Here is a 19,009-nt window from a genome sequence, read left to right on the forward strand (position 1 = left end):
GAAGTAGCGTGAGTGTCAAACACAATTCAAGCCACTGCTGTTATATCTACCTAAATAGTAAAATTCTTAAAAGGTTGATTGTCTACTCCAAAAGAAGTAGAAGTCCTGCTATATAATTTGCTATTTGTGTGAGAGAGAACGAGAGAGCACAAGAGAGGGGAAGAAAGCATGAATGAGTGCGAAAGTGCGAGCAAGCGAGTGTGAGGTGAAGAGAGCAACTGAGAATGAGAGAATGAGGGAGAGTGAAGCAGAGAGAGCGAGCTACCAAGAATGAGGCAGAGTGATCAGTGAATGAGGGTGAAGCAGAGAGAACAAGTGAGGGTGAGGTGGAGGGAGTGAACAAGTGTGAGTATGCGTGCGAGTCTCATTTCCAGTGTTAGTATTCTCAGTTACCTTCATCCCCGCATACCAACATATACTTTCAACACTCTCTCCGCTGGTGAGGGTGTGAGTAAACCCTCACAGGGGGTAAGGATATACACAGTTACCCTCTTGCTCTCTAACGGTCATTTTTATGAAGTACCCTTTTAAATTATCAATTTATTGTTTTGGCATTATTTTTATTAAGCAACTTGTTTCTCTTTTATATCGTGAACTTTTATTTTGAAACTCATATATCATATCTGCTCATTGGCCCCTCGAGTGAGAAAAAATGAAAATGTCATCTCACGTGAAAAAGGTTGCACAAACCTGGCTTATACTACCAAGTAATACAAATAATCCACTCACCCTTCTTAGTGCCATCTCCCTGACCAGAATGCCGTCTTTCTATTGGTCGTTCTTGTCCTTTAAGATCTTGTTTGCTTCTAAATATTGGGGCATCACTCCACTTGGTTTCCCGTTGTGCATATCCACTTGAAATAGTCTGCAAAGTTTTAAATAACGGTTACTTCTAATAATAGGCTGCATCATTCATTTATCTGCAGGCTGCTGGGAGAAAAACAAATTTGCAAGGCACAGAAAAAAACTGAAAAGATCAAACAAGATTCTTTTTAAACATATCCTTTCCCCTCACTCCCAATTTATGAACAGCAATTACTACAATCCTTTAAACCTGCCACTCCCATCAGTCATACGTGGGAAGCTCAAAGTTCCTATCTGCCCACTGCTACTAATGTTCTTGGCTATTATTCTAAAATTTTGCACTTTTCAACTGAATGAAGCTGGTAAATTGTGGGTTTACCACAAGGAAAATGACTATGAAAACCAACAATTATCCTGGATATTGGTTTAAAAATTGTCTTTCATGGAACCTCAGCTACCCGTGCTCTGGCCTACTTATCGCTCCAGTCTCTCACATTTTGGTTAACAGAAGCTGGGATTTTCTAGCCCCTCTGAAGCGAGCTTTCTGGAGGCAGAGGACGATCACCACTGGCTGCTGGTGGGATCTTCTGGTCCCACTGAAGTCTATATAACATTTTGTATGGCTTGCCTGCCCTGCTGCTGGGGAACCCACCGAGGGGGGACGGGATCGCCTTCAATGGGACCAGAAAATCTCACTGGCAGGAAGAGCAAGAAAATCCTGCCCAAAGTTGCAAAAACTTCCTATTTTACCTTCTCAGGTACCTAGGTTTGGGCAGAAAATATAGGCTTCCCAGTGATGGCCACATCTCAAGAACAAAAAAAAATGACATAAGACCGCAAGACCACAAGAAATAGAAACAGGAGTGGGCCATTCAATCCTGAAAGCCTGCTCCACCATGCAATAGGAGTTTCAAAGACTCACAACCCTCTGAGGATAAATTCCTCCTCACCTCAATCTCAAATTGGTGCCCCTTTATTCAGAGACTATTCCCTCTGGTGCTGGATTCTCTCATGAGGGGAAACATCCTGGCAGCATTTACCCTGTCATGCCCCTTAAGAATCCTACAGGGGTGATTTTACCAGCTTGTCCTGATGCTCGATAGGTAAGCCAAGTCAGTAAGATTGCGAAAGACGCAAAAATCGGGTTTGTGCAAACTCCACACAGTTACCCAAGGCCAGAATTGAACCCAGGTCCCTGGCGCTGGGAGGCAGCAGTGCTAGTCACTGTACCACCATGCTGCCCTACTGTTTGTATCCCTCTCACAATTTGCTTTTCCACAATTTTTATATCATCTGTAAATGTGGCAACAGTACATTTGCTTCATTCCCCCAAGTCATTAATATATAGCTGTGGTCCCAGCACTGATCCTTGTGGAACCCCACTGGTTAGAGGTCACCAAACTGAAAAAGAACCACTCGCTGTTTTCTGCTCATTGGCCAATTCTCTATCCATGCCACAATGCTACCTTCAAAATCACTGGCTCTTATGACATAACCTTTTGTGAGGTACCTTGTTGAACACCTTCTGGAAGGCAGAATACAACACATCTACTGGTTCTTCTCTATTCACTCTGGTTGAGACTTCCTTGAAAAACTCTAATAAATTAGCGAGATATGACTTCCCTTTCATGAAGACATGCTGATTCAGTTTAACTAAATTATGATTTTCTAAATATGTTGCAATTACTTCTTTAATAATTGATTCCAACATTTTTCCAACAATAGATGTTAGACTAATTGTCCTATAGTTATCCCTTTTTGCCTCCCTTTTTATATAGCGTTGTCATATGGGTGATTTTCCAATCCTCTGGTACTTCTCCAGAATCCAAGGATTTTTGGAAAATTACAACCAATGCATCCACTATCTATGTAGTCAATTCTTTTAGGATCTTAGGATGCAAATTATCAGGGCCAGGGTCTAGGGGGCTTATCTGCCTTTAGCCTCACTAGTTTTGCACAACGCACCCAACTAAACCTGAATGCTCTCGACAATAACATTGGCTGAAAATTTGCATCGGAAATAACGCAAGGCTTCAGCGCTCACCATCTTTTAAAAATAGCTACTTCAGGCATCTGCACACACGTCAACATATGAATCAGGAAGTTGCTGTCTGAGTTGTCGTGCTCCACCAAATGACTTGCCTTAACCATATCTTACCGAGAAACTTTCATTCAGATAAAAGGGTGTATAGTTGTTGTACTTACCCATTAGATACTCACACATTGAAAATAATTATGACTTGTCCATTCAAGTGTAAGCAAAGTTTAAAACAATGTGATGAATCTTAATGAATGCCAAAATACCTCTCTGCCACCAAAAATTTATTTTTAAATATATGGAATCACATTTCTTCAGATTTTAATTATTGTCAGTTTTTTTTAAATTTAGAAACACAAAATATTTTTTCTAAATTTTTCTTGGCTTCCCTCTTCATGAATTCTTTATTTCCCTCTCTTTAGTTTTCTTTTTGTACACAATGTGACATTGAATTAAATATTCTAACTTATACCAAAATATATGCAAAATTCTGTGGGGGCTACTGGATATCGGAAATAAAAACAAATAGTGCTGGAAAATCTCAGCACGTCTGACAGCATCTGTGAACAAAGAGTTGACATTTTGACTCTATATGACTTCTTCAGAACTGAAGGTAAAGGTGAGAGGAGCAAGTGGAGCAAAGATGGAGGTCAGAGCAGAGGAGATGAATAGACAAAGATATCATGGAACACAAGGCATAGTGGTGGTAATTACAGTCCTAAGGACACATAGCATTGGTCCACAGTGTGTCTTAATAATGGTATAAAGGTCAGCAGTGTCTGAAAACCAAACAGCAGAGATGCCAATAGCAGAACGAAGGTCAGTGCTGTCTGAATGCAAACATATGAGAATGGTACAGACAGGCACTTAGGGGAAAGATATTCAAAATAAAGGATACACTTCCCACTGCCTCAGCAAAGCATCCAGCATAATTAAGGACCCCATTCACCCCGGACATTCTCTTTTCCACTTTCTTCCATCAGGAAAAAGATACAAAAGCTTGAGGTCACGTACCAACCAACTCAAGAACAGCTTCTTCCCTGCTGCTGTCAGACTTCTGAATGGACTTACCTTACATTAAGTTGATCCTTCTGTATACCCTAGCTATGACTGTAATACTGCTTTCTGCACTCTCTTGTTTCCTTTTCTATAAATTGTATGCCTTGTCTATATACTGTGCAAGAAGCAATACTTTTCACTGTATGCTAATACATGTGACAATAATAAATCAAAAATAATTCATGGTTTGCAGTTGTTTAACTCAATATTATGTTCAGAAGGGTGTAAAGCACATATTTGAAAGATGAGGTGCTGTTCCTCCAGCTTGCATTGGGCTTCATTGGACTATTGTATAAAAAGGACATAAATTGAGCATGAGAGCTCAATTGAATTGAATAACAAGCAATCAGAAAGTTAACTGAATGATGGTATTCCACAAAGCAGTCACCCAGTCTGCATTTGGACTCTCCAATATACGAGAAACTGCATTGTGAGCAGCAAATGCAATAGACTAAATTGAAAATTCAACTGAATCGCTGCTTCACCTGGAAGGCATGTTTGAGGTCTTGGACAGTGAGGACACAAGCAGAAAAGGGTAGGTGTTACACATCCAATGATTGCATGATAAGGTGCCATGGAATGACGATCAGGTTTTGGGGGCGATAGACGAGTGAAGCAGGGTATCACAGAGAGAACAGTCCCTTCAGAATACTGACAGGGGTTGGGAAGCAAAGTTGTATTTGGTGGGTGGCACATTTCTGTTCCAGCAAAGCCCAATGCAAGTTGGAGGAACAGCACCTCATCTTCTGATTGGGCCATTTAAAGCTTTATGGATTCAACAGCGAATTCGACAAATTCAGATCATAACATCTGCCTCCATTTTTAATTTCTTCCTCCCTTACAATCCCCACCCTGCCAAGCGGTAGACTATATCTTGGGCTCATGTTTTTGCTTTCAGACAGCACTGAACTTTATTCTAATGTTCTGCTATTTTGCTTTCAGACAGCACCCACCTGTATTCTACTCTCGTACCTATTCTGAACCAGTGTTTTTTGTCTTTAATACTATCATTAACATTCCCTTTGCCTTGTATTCTATGGCATATTAATCACTTAGTCATTCCCACTCTCTAACCTATCCCTGGCCTTTACTTTTGCTTCACCTACCCTTTACTCTGTTTTCAACAGCACAAAACCCATCATATTCCCACCTCTCTTCAGTTTCAAGGAGTCATATTGGATTTCAAACATCTCACTCCACAGCTGCTGCAAGACCTGCTGAGTTTTTCCAGCAGTTTCTGTTTTTATTATAACTTACACTTCCTTGCTTAGATTCTGTGGGCAGGATTTTCCCTCCAAGTATGAGATAGAAGTCTGCCCTACTTCCAAAACCGTCCGTCAGCGTTTGCAGGTACAGTTGACGCCTTCTGCGCTTGTTGGGCACCGCAGGGGCTGGGGTGCATTATTGACCCTAATAATCACATTTTAATTTGATGTTTTTAAGTTTCCTTTGTGCTTTGGTTTTGTTCGGGCTGTTCCCCTTCCTTTTGGGGAGCTGCCCCTTTTACTTTGTCCTAATTTAATTTGAGTTTGTTTATTTGGTTTGACCTTAAGAGGCCAAAACTGTCCATAGGGAACAGCATGATTAACTGTGATTTCACAGCAGACCCCCCCCACCCCCACACTTCAATTGGCCTGGAAACGGGCTCACAAACCAATTAATATTGGTGTCAAGATCTCGAAGCTGGAGGGCCAATCGGAATCTTCCAGTATGAAAGAAGCAGCGGGCTGTAGAGGGTGAGGGTGATGTCCTCTCTCCAACATTTTATAACCTAAACTAAAAAATGGATCCTGTATGAAGGTAAGTCCTCCCTAGATGGTCTGTTGCTGCTACTGAATCTAAGCAGGAATGCCTATCGGCATGCATGTGGAATTAATCTAGTTACAGTCTGGCCTGTGCATGCTTCATCGAAACAGCTGCCCATATAAAGCAGCTGTTTCCACTCATGTCTAATTTTGGTGACCTATGTGTATGAACCATGACATGACCCAATAAGAACAGGTCTGTGATTATGAAGTCCTTCAGAGAGAGATGTGGAGTACCCATTTGGAGAGGCAATGTACCCCATTGAACATGGTCCATAACACCATTAAGGGAAGTTAGCTGCTAGGCATGAATATGTGTAAGAAGTGCATAAACTTTTAACTGTCAAGCTCATTGCAACTGATTGAAGTGTCAAAAACATCAAAATGAACTGTCACAGGAAATTATCAAGCTGTCAAGGCACTTAAAGGTCCTGCTCTTAAAAAAAATTGCTTGAGATTTCACCCTGTTGATATAGGCCCAAGAACTACTATTACTGAATTCATGTTGAACAGTTGATTTCACAAGCTTCCATTACCACCATAGGTTGCCTTCCATTCCAGTTTGATTAGCAGCTCCAAGTGGTTACAAGTCGTTCGAACTGGGACAACGAATTCCAATGTTTTCATAAGGATTGAAACCATTGAATGAAATGTTTGTATTTGTAAGGGATTAAACACTTCAGTTAAATGTTTTTTTTAAATCAAGATGTTGTTAAAGGAATGGAAATGAATGAATGGATTTTAATTAATTTTTTTTAAGTCTGCAGTAAACACTTGCAACAAATGAAATAAAATCCTCAGCATGGATTCTCAGGTCTGCCCATATGCATACTGGATGAATTGGCATGGTAAGTGCAAAGAAGAAGTGTGATGAGTAAAGGGCACAAAGTTTGCCTGGGGTTGTAAAGAACGTAGTAAGAAGTCTCACAACACCAAGTTAAAGTCCAACAGGTTTATTTGTAGCAAACAGCACTAGCTTTCGGAACTGGCTGTACCTTCGTCAGGTGGGTGGGAGTTCTGATCACAAACAGGGCATATAATGACACAAACTCAATTTACATGAATAATGATTGGAATGTGAGTCTTTGTAGCTAATCAAGTCTTAAAGGTACAGACAATGTGAGTGGAGAGAGCATTAAGCATAGGTTAAAAAGATGTGTATTGTTTCCAGACAGGAAAGTTAGTGAGATTTTGCAAGTCCAGGCAAGTTGTGGGGGTTGTGTAAAGAGCCACAGAGGTCAGTAGAGAATTACAGATTGGCATGGAGAACATGGTGGACATGAGGGGTTGGTTAGAAGGCATGAAGTAATGGGTGGGGCATAGGGATTACACAAGGGGTCAGAGATTTGAGAGGGGTGAGGGATAAAGAGCTGCTTTTCATGTTTTTCTTGAGTTGCAGAACACAGATGCAGGCCTGTTGCCCATTCCCTTGCTGCAAATGGTAACCTCTGGGGTGGGGAGGCATGGTGACTATAGTGCCAACTCCACCACGCTAGAATTAAAATCCCAATTTCCAGGGTACTTTCTACCAGGTTGGATTTACAGTGCCAAATTCTACACTTGTGATCCAGGAATGATAATTCAGATCCGTAAATGAGATAGGTTATCCACTCGTTCTCTGCTGCTGCCTTTTATGGTATTGGTGGCTCCTGATCCAATATAATAAGTGTCATAATTCTGGATTAAAATGTATCCACATTTTCTGATAGTCATATTGGGAGATTAGAGGGTTATTTAGAAACTGGGAACTATGTGCTCATTTTAAACAAACCAAGTGCCAACTACTGTTAGTTTATCATGATGGTCATTATAAAATAAATGTAATGTTAGGACAGAATATGATAGAAATGTTGCATTAAGAATTGCATAAACTGCTCATCTGTCTGTATCAGGAATCAACACTATGTGCTGAGGCCTATCTGTCTAATTCCACAGACCTTGCATGTGTTTCTGGTTCCTCAGTAATGGTTTTTCACAATTGCTATTCATCACAGATCACAGCAACATCAATATCCTTTGCACTGGATAACCAGTACTGGGCAGATGGAACAAGTTTGGATAATTTATCTCACAAATAAACAAATGGAGAATATCAATTCCAAATTACATAATTTGGTGGGGATCAATGTTGGCAAGGTAAGGATCAAAGTTCTAATGTTGAGATTTATATTCCTCAGTGACACTCTGTATAGTTTTCTCTTACTGAAATTACAAGTCATCCTATGGTACATAGCAGTAGAAGGAGTCAAGAAGACAAAATTCTACGCAGGTAAACACACATTTAACTAACCCAGCAAGCTCCACAAATGATTGGATTGCCAAGGGATGAACAGGCACTGGTTGTCGTAGACATGCCCCAAGCTGTAATGGAACCATCTAATGAACTTGCATCTTAATGTAAAACCAATTCCATTTTGAGGCTCACAGAGATGTTTTTCTCATTTGTGCAATAAAGTGTTGGTTGCATCGTGAAAAAACAGGTAGAGGAGATGGATCTGCAAACGTGCAGTGAATAGATTTTGAAATTACAGGAATTGCTTATTGAAATAATCTGGCCAGTTGCATGCTCATTTCTTCCATTGGACCTCCAATTTATTTTGCTACAAACCTAAACATTTTAATATTACAAAATCATGCGACCTATAGCAGATCATTGTTATTTTGAAAAGTCTTTGCTGAGCTACCTGGGAGTAATCCACTTGAGAATTTCAAACAGAACATTTTTCCTTTAGCAACAGAACGGTGTGCTCCACAGCAATTCTAGTTGAGGGATGTATTTGTGTTTAAATTCTGTTGTTGACTCCAGTGAGGAAACCACTGAATATCAATCTGAATGTATATCTAGCTTTTCAGCAACTGCAAGAGCTGAAATTATGTGTGAAGTAATAAACATGCAGCAATGCATCACGAAATGCACTACACAGTAGATGTCAAACATGCACAACTCTTTGACAAATAGCATGACACATGATTAGTTAATGTGGTCCCTAGAATGAGACAACAGTCTGTATTATCAATGTACTGACACATGTTCCATAGAGAAACTTTTTAAAACAATCAGAATAAAATTAAATGCACAAGTAATGGTCAAAATGAGTATAATTAATTAATTACAAGGGATAACATTGGGATTAGAACAACTGAAGGCATGGGAGAAATAATACTTAAGAAAAAAATCCAAAAAATGGAGACAGGTGAAGAGAGAACTGGAGAATATTTTGAATCTATACATAATCTGTTACTTCTGTATGTATTTATATGAACAAAGAACAAAGAAAATTACAGCACAGGAACAGGCCCTTCGGTCCTCCAAGCCTGCACTGACCATGCTGCCCGCCTTAACTAAAACCCACTACCCTTCCGGGGACTATATCCCTCTATTCCCATCCTATTTATGTACTTGTCAAGATGCCCCTTAAAAGTCACTACCATATCAGCTTCCACTACCTCCCCTGGTAACGAGTTCCAGGCACCCACAACTCTCTGTGTAAAAAAAAAATCTGCCTCATACATCTCCTTTAAACCTTGCTCCTTGCACTTTAAACCTATGCCCCCTAGAAACTGACTCTTCCACCCTGGGAAAAAGCTTCTGACTATCCATTGTCCATGCCTCTCATAATCTTGTAGACTTCTATCAGATCTCCCCTCAACCACCATCACTTCAGTGAGAACAAACCAAGTTTCTCCAACCTCTTCTCATAGCTAATGCCTGCCATACCAGGCAACACCCTGGTAAATCTTTTCTGTACCCTCTCCAAAGCCTCCACATCCTTCTGGTAGTGTGGCGACCAGAATTGAACACAATATTCCATGGGCGGCCTAATTAAGGTTCTACAAAGCTGCAACATGACTTATCAATTTTTTAACTCAAAACCCCAGCCAATGAAGGCAAGCATGCCTTATGCCCTCTTGACTACCTTCTCCACCTGCATTGCCACTTTCAGTGACCTGTGCCTATCAATACTCTTAAGGGTTCTGCCATTTACTGTATATTTCCTATCTGTATTAGGCCTTCCAAAATGCATTACCTCACATTTGTCCGGATTAAACTCCATCTGCCATCTCTCTGTCCAAGTCTCCAGCTGATCTATATCCTGTTGTATTCTCTGATGGTCCTCATCACTATCCACAAATCCACCAACCTTTGTGCCGTTTATGCTAATATAAATTATCAGCACTAAGGATTAGGGATATTAGAATGTAAATATATCTTCCCCTCAACTGCAGGAGTTGCAAGGTTGTTTGGTTATTAACCAGAATGCTAATTGTTAAAACTAATTTTATTATTAGAAATTAACATCTAACTTTATTAGAAATTAATATTTGACTTTATAGTTACTCTTATTTGGAGAATAAGTGGGAAAATTTAGAAGTAAGGTGCAGTACAGAAAAGATAGAGGGATTCTGGAAGTTTATCTCATGTTTCGCTGTTTATTATAGGAAAAAGCTGTGCCCTTGAGGCCGTCTATGAAAAACTGCTGGAGTGTCCGTCTCTCTGTATGAGATAAGACCTCACAGGATGTAAAAGCATCAAGATACAATAATACATATAAAGGCCGTTACCTCCATAAATAATTAAGGTTACCCACATCTATGTGAACTATTCCTGGCTGATCAAGTAAGATATCCTCACACGTGGGACTAATATGATTGCAGAAAGGGAGGGGTTAATTGGATAACAGTCTAAATGAGATATGCCCTTTGTCCTTGTGCAACAAACAAGACAAGAGATAAAGAGGAAGAGAGAGAGAGCAGGTGAGGGTGAGGACGGTGCTTGGAGATGAGAAGACCAACGCAGCAGGAGAAACCATTCGTGCTCATTCCAATCCAGATCTTGACACAGGTAGTATAATCCATGTTTAACCATAAGTCACCGGCCAAGTTTACTGGCATAGTTTATCTGAGATCTTAATAAATTTGTCCTGGCTTTGTCTTAATAAAATTGTTTCATAACAAAGCTTTGATGCCGAGTCTGTTCCTGTCTTAAATGGATGAAAGACCACCAATTTTTACAATGATCTGTTCCCTCAAGTAACATGCACTGTGAACTACCCACATTCATTATGAGAGGTGCCTGGACAATAGGTACATACTTACATTATAAGCCCAACCTTACCAGCTCGCCATGCCCATCAATCAATGTGGCAAGCTAGGAGGATAATGTGGGAGGACAAAAATCCAATTTGTGCCCTGTGCGAATCTGTTTGTTGCCTTCCCGGCCCATTCCCAGTTCTGTTTAGTGGTGAAAACGGCTTCACACCAAAAAAGAGTATGAAGTTTATTACCATGAGATTACCTAGATCTCCATTTCATAGGGAGTTCAGATGGATCAAGGCAGAGAAAGAAAGGGAAAGAAGTTACAAATTGCAAGTTACTTAAGTCAAAAATATATTGACATTAATTCACACAAGTAGAGTCTAGTAAGTCAATGGTCAATGAAGATTTTTTTCAGGTGGCTTTGTCTGTCTGAATTCTGGGTCTTACGTCTTTGTCTGAAGAACTAAGTTGCAAGCACTTGAAGATGAAGTAAACTACTTTTGGGAATTAGTTCGCTCTGTAGGCAAAATACAGGATTATTTCTGGAGATCCAACTTTGCAAAAGATGGAGGTCAGAAGTAAGTTACTAGCCTGGTGTCCAGTTTTCTCTTGTGGAGTTAAACTGCAACTGAAGACAGGATTCAGCATCTGTATAATTAAAGAATTTCAAATAGCTCAAGTCTCAGCCATGTGATAGGATGGTTTCTGATTAAGCTGCTCAGCTGATGATATATGTGAAGGATCCTCACTCATTAAAACCAGTTGTAGTTTTGAGAAGAATACTCTGGAACCCTTAGCACAATGTTGGAGATAGGAGTCACAAATAGCCTCTGCCTTTGACCACAGCTGCTGCAGATGTTTTGTCTACTAGTCCTTTTGTGTTGACTTAACTGGAGTATTCATACAGTGCAAGAGCTGTGACATTCCAGGAGCTGATGAGTTAACCTTTTTCTAGTGGAACAGCTTAGAATCTTCCAGAAATGCCAACGGGTGACTAGCTGTTGCCTTTTCATCAATTCAGCAATTGTCCATTTATAAAAAGTCAGAATTTAACCAAGAGAATATGGAAGAGAAAAAAATTAAGAAATTTCTGTTCTTCATGCCTTTTTGTCATGACACCATGCAAGTGTAGCTTGCTATAATGCATGTTCAGACTGCTGCCATCATGGTTCTAAATATAGCAAGGTTTGCAGCAGGCAGCAGTCTGTCCTTCAACAGTTAAAAAGTAGTGACTGCTCTGTGGAACACAAACCTGCTGTTCATCCCCAGGAGAACAGAATTTGTCCTCCCACCACCAGTCACAAATGCCTTTGCAAATCAGTTCGTTAACAGCCAGCACACACTGCTGCCGCCCTTGGCAGATGGGGCAACCGAAGCTATGCTGCCTAGGGCCCGAGCTCCACAAGTCATAAAGCAAGGCTATCTCCAAATGAAGGTCAACAACTTTCTGCCAGCCATATACAAGGGACTAAGACTTCATCCTGTATTTATTTTTGTAAAATATATAGAGATAAACTCATCACTATCTCTAAAAATATAAAACTGGAAAAAGACCTAAAATGGCTGAACATACATCTGTGTGTGACCCTCAAACAAATCTTGGGATACATCATTGGATAGAATTGTCCCATGGGGCAATGGGTTTAATGGTGGGATAGCAGAAGCGGTGAGGTAGGTGGAAGAGGAAAATGCAGTGGGAGCTCCAAAAATTGGTTTCACACTGGCATCAAATGATAGTGGGATCTTCTACTTCCACCAACCATGGCAGGTCACAATTCCCACAAGAGACTGGCATGAAACCTATTTTCATCCAACTACTGGGATGCAAATGAAGACCCAACTGGAATTGGCCATTATATATTTGCATGGCTGACTTCTGGAATTGTCAAGAGAGATGTCAAATTTTGTTAGAAACAAGGTATTTATTGATAAGAGAAACTTGGTACAGGAATTTGCAACCCTTCACCACCTGGGAGCATCAGCTCCAGGTCTTACATGCTTACAACCGGCCTTCTGGAACATTCTGCCTGAAAGGTAACTTTACCCTCTGATATGATCATTCACTCTCAGTTTCTATTGGTCCCTCAAGTCAGGCAACTCACTTTTATTGTACTGTGTTAGATAGATACTATGGCCAGAATTCTCCCATCCTGTCCATCACTGGAAATTTAGCTGGCGGATTGCGGAGAATGTGAAACGCCATTGATGGTTAGGAGGGAATCTAATCCTTTTGGATCTTATTTGACTGAATTTAGGTTTACAGTAAATGAACTCCTGCTGTTACTAATATTGGAATACTTTGAAAACTATAAATATTTGGATAACACACTCGGCACCAGTACGGCCGGAGAATTTTGCCCCACATATACAACATCCCTCTCCTTTAACTTTCTTATACAATCTTCAAAAGCAACTTACTCAATCCAAATTCTAAATAAATATTATACACACGTTAGATATTTGTAAATCGATGTTGTGATTGTTCAATGAAGGGATCTTGAAGATTGCATTTAACATAATATTTCTTCTAAAAAGCATCAGCTATGCATAGTTCCAATCATGATCTTGAATGGGATTCTTCCATAAAGGCTTTCTGCTTTCCGAATCCTATCTTAGACTGTCCACTGACCATGGGCTACATACTTGACTCTGAGAATGGTGTCACTCTCTAATCCACTATTGATCCTTTTCTCAAGCAATTTACTCTACAATGCAGGCAGGTTCTGTCACAGCAATACAACATACACTTATGTCTTGACAGTTCTTGCACAATCTCAGTTTGTCACTCGTAAAGGTCATGGTACTCTATTCCTCATCCTTTGGTCATTGAATAAAGTTTCTTCTCTTCTCAATATTTCTATCTGGCATCTTTTCTACTGTCCAGTTTATCATATTAATGCTTGTGCTTTTCTATTAGTGTGACCATTTCAGCAATCTTGTTCTGGCATATAATTTGTTTCCTTATCTACCTGAATTGCCGCTTGTCTTGTTCTCTCCTGCTCATCTCCTTCAGCTGAGTGGCTTAATTTACCAATCTCTTCCTTTGTCTTCCATATCAACCAACTTTCTGCTTAATTCTGAGGTGTTCTTTATTCTATACATTTGCTTTGGCAATCCATTAAGATTATCAGTTTCTGAATTTCTTCCAAGGTGAATCCATCATTCTCTTTTAACAACATTTGATAATTTCTTCCTTCTCACACTTTGCATGTTTACAGAGAAATGTCACATTCATTTTGATGTAGTTGTATTGAACTCTACTTTTTTCTTTTGGTCTTTTTTAATTAGAAAATTCGCTGAATTGTGTTCTCTCTTTGAGTTTGTCCATTGCTATATCCTCCACAGCATCCTCGAATACTGACAATTTCTACCTCAGTTCATTTGTGTTTTCCATACAACTGGTAGTTCGACCATTCAATTGGCTCTATGGAAAATTCCTAATAATGGCTCTGGTAAATTACACCTCTGATCTAACTTCCCTTCAATAGTACAGTCTTCTTGCAGCAGATGATACAGGATGTTATCCATGAATGCTATGGATCAAATCTTCGATATATTTCACTGAGGCTAGCAGTTCTCCCACCCATCACAAAACAAATAGCATTAATTATATGGGGGTTTCCTTGCCTCTTTTCAGGTTCCATGCTATGATCTCTGTTGTGGAGTTTTGCTTGTGCCTTTCTCTCGCAACCCTTTTTGTCTTTTGTGCATATCTTCATGCTCTTACTCTAGTTCCTTCATCACTTGCTGGTGAATATTGCACACTGTCTTACTGGCCGTAATAGATTTCTGAATTACTTCCAACTTTTTCATAGTGCTTGTATTTTTTTTTCCTTAGCTTTGATGTAGCTGGGCTGCTTCTCACAAACGTTTACTTTTTTTATTTGCTATAGTTCTTAGTGATGTTTATCCAACACTTTTTCCTTTGCTTTTACTACTACTCTGTGGTTTGTCTCATCTCCTGACTGATTACAGCTTTACCATTTGCTTGTAATTTATTGCTAAAACTTTCAAGGAACCTTTCCATACATTACAGAAGGATAGGATGCAACTGAGTCTTGGTTTCTTTCAACTCTTCATTTAGTCATTTAGAGTCTTTTGTAGACCCTCTGGGGTCTTTTGTTGCCCTCCTGGTATCTTTCATTGCCCTTGTTTTGGGTCTTTCAGTATCTGCCTCTCAGGGGATTTTTACTGCTTATTCTGAGTCTGGCATTGCCTCTTGCTTGAGGTATTATTACCTCCTCTGAGCTCCAGCACTGGCTCTTCTTTGAGGTCTTCATTTCGTCCACTGAGGTCTTCACTGCCTCCTTTGAGGTTTTCAGTTACTAATGGAGCCCCATTTAGAATTGCACTCTATCTGGTATGTTCTCTGATTGCCCTTTGTCCTTTGCTCCTTCATATGGTTGTTGTATTAAATTTTGCACAATATTAAACGCAGTAACTCTTTAAGACAGTCAAAGTTTATTTTTAATTGCCATAGCTGCTTTTTCTCTGTGTCTGCTTTTCTTGCACTTTTGGCATTTTGGCAGAAACCTGCAGCTCCTCCTTTTGGATTCTTTGGTGGAAGATTACTTCGATTTCTGCAGTTTTCCCATTTTTTTCTGCCTGTCTGGAGGGTCTGTCTTTTTCCTCCTAGTTCTAACATGTATCTTTTTTGTCAACTTCACTAGTGGCTCCAGTTGGGACCATTTTTTTAAAAAAAAACCTTTTTAAACTGCATTACGAACAGATGGAGGTCTTATCCTCTTGCAAAATCTTCCAAATCTGGCTGCCTGCAGTTCCCCAGTGCAGGGACTGCTAACAGGGACTCCCCTTCCCCCACAGGCTCTGCACAGATTGGACGTATTAATCTCTTTGACCAGATTGGAAACCATGTGAAACACTATTTATTTTCTCTGTGGTCTCGGCATTGTAAATCTTTCTCTTCTATATCCCTCTTTTGCAGTATAAATGCAGAGCAGGCAACAATATGACTCTCCTCTATGTTTTGAGTGTGTACAAATAAACTAACCTTTGCATTCATCTTATCTTGAGTTTGCTGTGGGGTTATTAATATAAATTGTATCAAACCAAAACTGAGATTTTGGGAAATCTGCCATCACTTGTAAAATAGGATGCAAATCAAAAATACCTTTCTGATTACAGAGGGTGGTGAGATGAAAAATTAGTTCTGTTTAAATTATCTCCTCCCCTCCATTCGTACACATTCTCCAGTCACTGGTGTCTCACTACATAGAATAGTCAGACTAAGCAAAGATAACAACAAGACTGGCACCAATAAAATACACAATGGTAATTGGCTGACTCTTTTATAGAATATTGGATAATTTGTTTAAATAAAGTTGATTTCAAATGTTTGTTATGTCGCGGTTTTTATTTCAGATTTTGACTAATTCTCTATTACAGTTATTAAGAGGAAAGTAGGGGACAATGATCAGTGTTCATGTCACGTTACTCTTTCAGTACCCAGATGCCCCTGGGGAAACTAATGATCCTATCAGCTGACTGAATTCCAAGAGACAATTAAAGGACTGTGAAAAGCCCCCTTGCAGAATCCAAGTCCTCCCAGAACCACAGTTCCAATATTGAGAAGTCCTCTGGTTCTATGCCAATAGGGTATGCTCTTTGAATTGTAAAATATAACACTAAGGGACTATCAGCTGCCAAATTAAACCACACCCAAAATTCCATTGATATAATTTGTCCATAAGAGATTCATGTTGGGACTGAAAAAGCAGGTCACTATTACAACAAGGGCTTGGATCTATTGTGCTACTCCCCTCATGCCAAACATGGCCATGCCATGTCTGTCCTATCCATCATTGCTGATTCAGCTTCCTTGTCATCAACCATATTTTGTGACACAATTCAGGTCAGTGATTTCCATTTTGCCAATGTCACAAGCCTCTAAGTGCCAATTGGGAGCAGCAAGTCCTGCAAATACTGGAGCTACCACGCTGACTGGGCAACATTCAGTGACATTGAACAACTCCTACAGTAGGCCATCAGAAATGACCTCACCTTTATAAACAACCTCAAGCAATGAAAAACATCCAATCCTATTACTGAGTGGGAATTACTCACTTGATCCGTGCTGGATCAATTACCTTGATGGTCACCCTCAATCAGCATAGCACCTAGTCCCAGATAACTTCTCACATTGTCAACATAGGCCATCGCTCACTCACATTGGCTCTTGCCTTCCAATCATCAACGGTACAAAGTAGATGCAATGGAACTTCTGTAAAGTAGATTGGTCAAAATACGTGAGACCTTGGACGACATTGCTATAGCTGTGCTTATTCATAATTGTGGAAGTGTCGGTAGTGTTTTGAGATGCCATACACAAAACTTTGCGTAGCCATTTCTTAAGGCTATTGACCCATCTATGTTCCATAACTTCATGCAGAGAGTGCAGTATTCAAAAAGGAATATTAATCCTCTGGTGACTCCAATATGGCAGATCTCCTCATCCAGTCTCTTGATGTTGCACATAGCACCAGGCAGGAGGGAACAACAGCAGAGTTCAATTCCATTCATTCATATCACAAGTGCTGTAGCCCAATTTGCGGCTTTGGAGCAGCCCAAAAACCACCTCTATTAAATCACCCATCAATCACCCCAGACCAAGTTGCCTCATGTAGTGACAACACTGTTTAAGAATAAAATAGATCACCTTTAACAGACTTAAAAAACACCAGCAAAATAAAAACATGTCAGTTCTGATCCTATCAAAGTCTCAGAATTTGAGTTAATCTATGCTGATGACATTAGTTGTGCCAACCTAGGTCCATCTTTCAGCACTCTGAACGAGACTCTTGACAAAGACATTAGAAAGTCGATGGGCAACTGCAGCACATGGTGTTTCACGTTAAATCCCTCTAAAACCATATCCAATGTATTCTACCTATAAGGAGTATACAGTCAGGAGACTATGCCAAGTGAGATAGAAAACAAATAAGTTGCAAATTAGATTCACTTGGGAATTTAGTGCAAGAGGGAAAGAGATGCTTTAAAAAAGGTTTATAGTATTAATCATAACTATCACAACTAATAATGTTTATCAATCATAAGGCTTAACAGGTCAGGTGAAGTAAAATTAATATAAATAAAATTAAAATAAGGTTAAGAAAAAGGAAATACAGTTAAGACGTGGCAGGGTACCTTGGTCATGAGGAATGTGTGTAGGGAAGCTGTGGGCATTACTGGTCACCTAGACGATGACACATGCAGAAAGTGTCACCAGCTGCAGAAAGTGGAGCTCCTTGAGCGACGACTGGAATCACTGTGACACATCATGAGGTTGAGAATTATGTGGATAGCATTCAGAGAGATAGTCACACCACCGGTTAGGGCATAGAGGTAGAAATGGAACAGAGTGACTAGCAGACAGTCAAAGGGACCTCCCGAGGTCCTGCTCATTTATCAGTTTCATTTTGGATACTAGTGAGGGCATCGGTTCTTTGAAGAAGTGCAATCAGAACAAAGTTCAAAACACCACAGATGGCTCAGCTGCATAAGAGGGGATGAAGAAATGGGAAAGAGAACTGTGATAATGGTATAGCTGGCCATAAACATAACTCCAAGATGGTATGTTGCCTCCCTAGTGCCAGGGACAAAGATGTCATAAAGAAGCTGCAAGACACTCTGCTGGGAGAGGGTGAAGAGCCAGTAGTCATTGTCCATGTTGGTATCAATGACTTAGGTAGGAAGTGGGTTGAGATCCTGAAAGCAAGGATCAGTATTAAGTCCACAGCTGTTCACAAGTTATATGAATGATTTGAATGAATGAATGGGCTGGAAACGGCATGTGGAATATAATTTGAATAATTGTGCAAATATTCACTTTGGTAGGAAAAACAGAAAGGCAGAATATTTTTTAAATGGTGAGAGGTTGGGAAATGCAGGTGTGCAAAGGGACCTGGATAATCTTGTTCATGAGTCACTTACATGTAAATGCAGCAAGTAATTAGGAAGGCAAATAATCTGCTGGCCTTCATCTCAAAGAGATTTGAGAACAGCAGTAAAGATGTCTTGTTGCAATTGTATACAGGTTTGGTGAGACTTCACCTGGAGTATTGTATAAATTTGGACTTCTTATTTGAGGGAATGTAGTGGAGATTCACCAGGTTAATCCCAAAATGGTGGGATTGTTTTATGACAAGAGATCAGAGAGACTTTGTATTCACCCACGTTTTGAAGAATGAGGGATGACATTATTGAAACTTACAAAATTCTTACAGGGCCTAACACAGTGGATGTAGAT

The 19,009-nt window shown here is 39.9% G+C and overlaps 1 protein-coding gene across 1 annotated transcript in view; it reads right to left on the reverse strand.

Moving 5' to 3' along the window:
- Nucleotides 1–19,009, reverse strand: part of gra (granulito) — a 103,706-nt gene that overhangs the window by 45,408 nt on the left and 39,289 nt on the right. The window contains exon 3 of the mRNA XM_080194957.1: nucleotides 730–865. Coding sequence (XP_080051083.1) covers nucleotides 730–865 — 136 coding nt within the window. The remainder of the gene's footprint in view (nucleotides 1–729; nucleotides 866–19,009) is intronic.

This window comes from Carcharhinus amblyrhynchos, chromosome 8 (genome assembly GCF_965287045.1).
Source record: "Carcharhinus amblyrhynchos chromosome 8, sCarAmb.v2.hapA, whole genome shotgun sequence".
Taxonomy (NCBI): domain Eukaryota; kingdom Metazoa; phylum Chordata; class Chondrichthyes; order Carcharhiniformes; family Carcharhinidae; genus Carcharhinus; species Carcharhinus amblyrhynchos.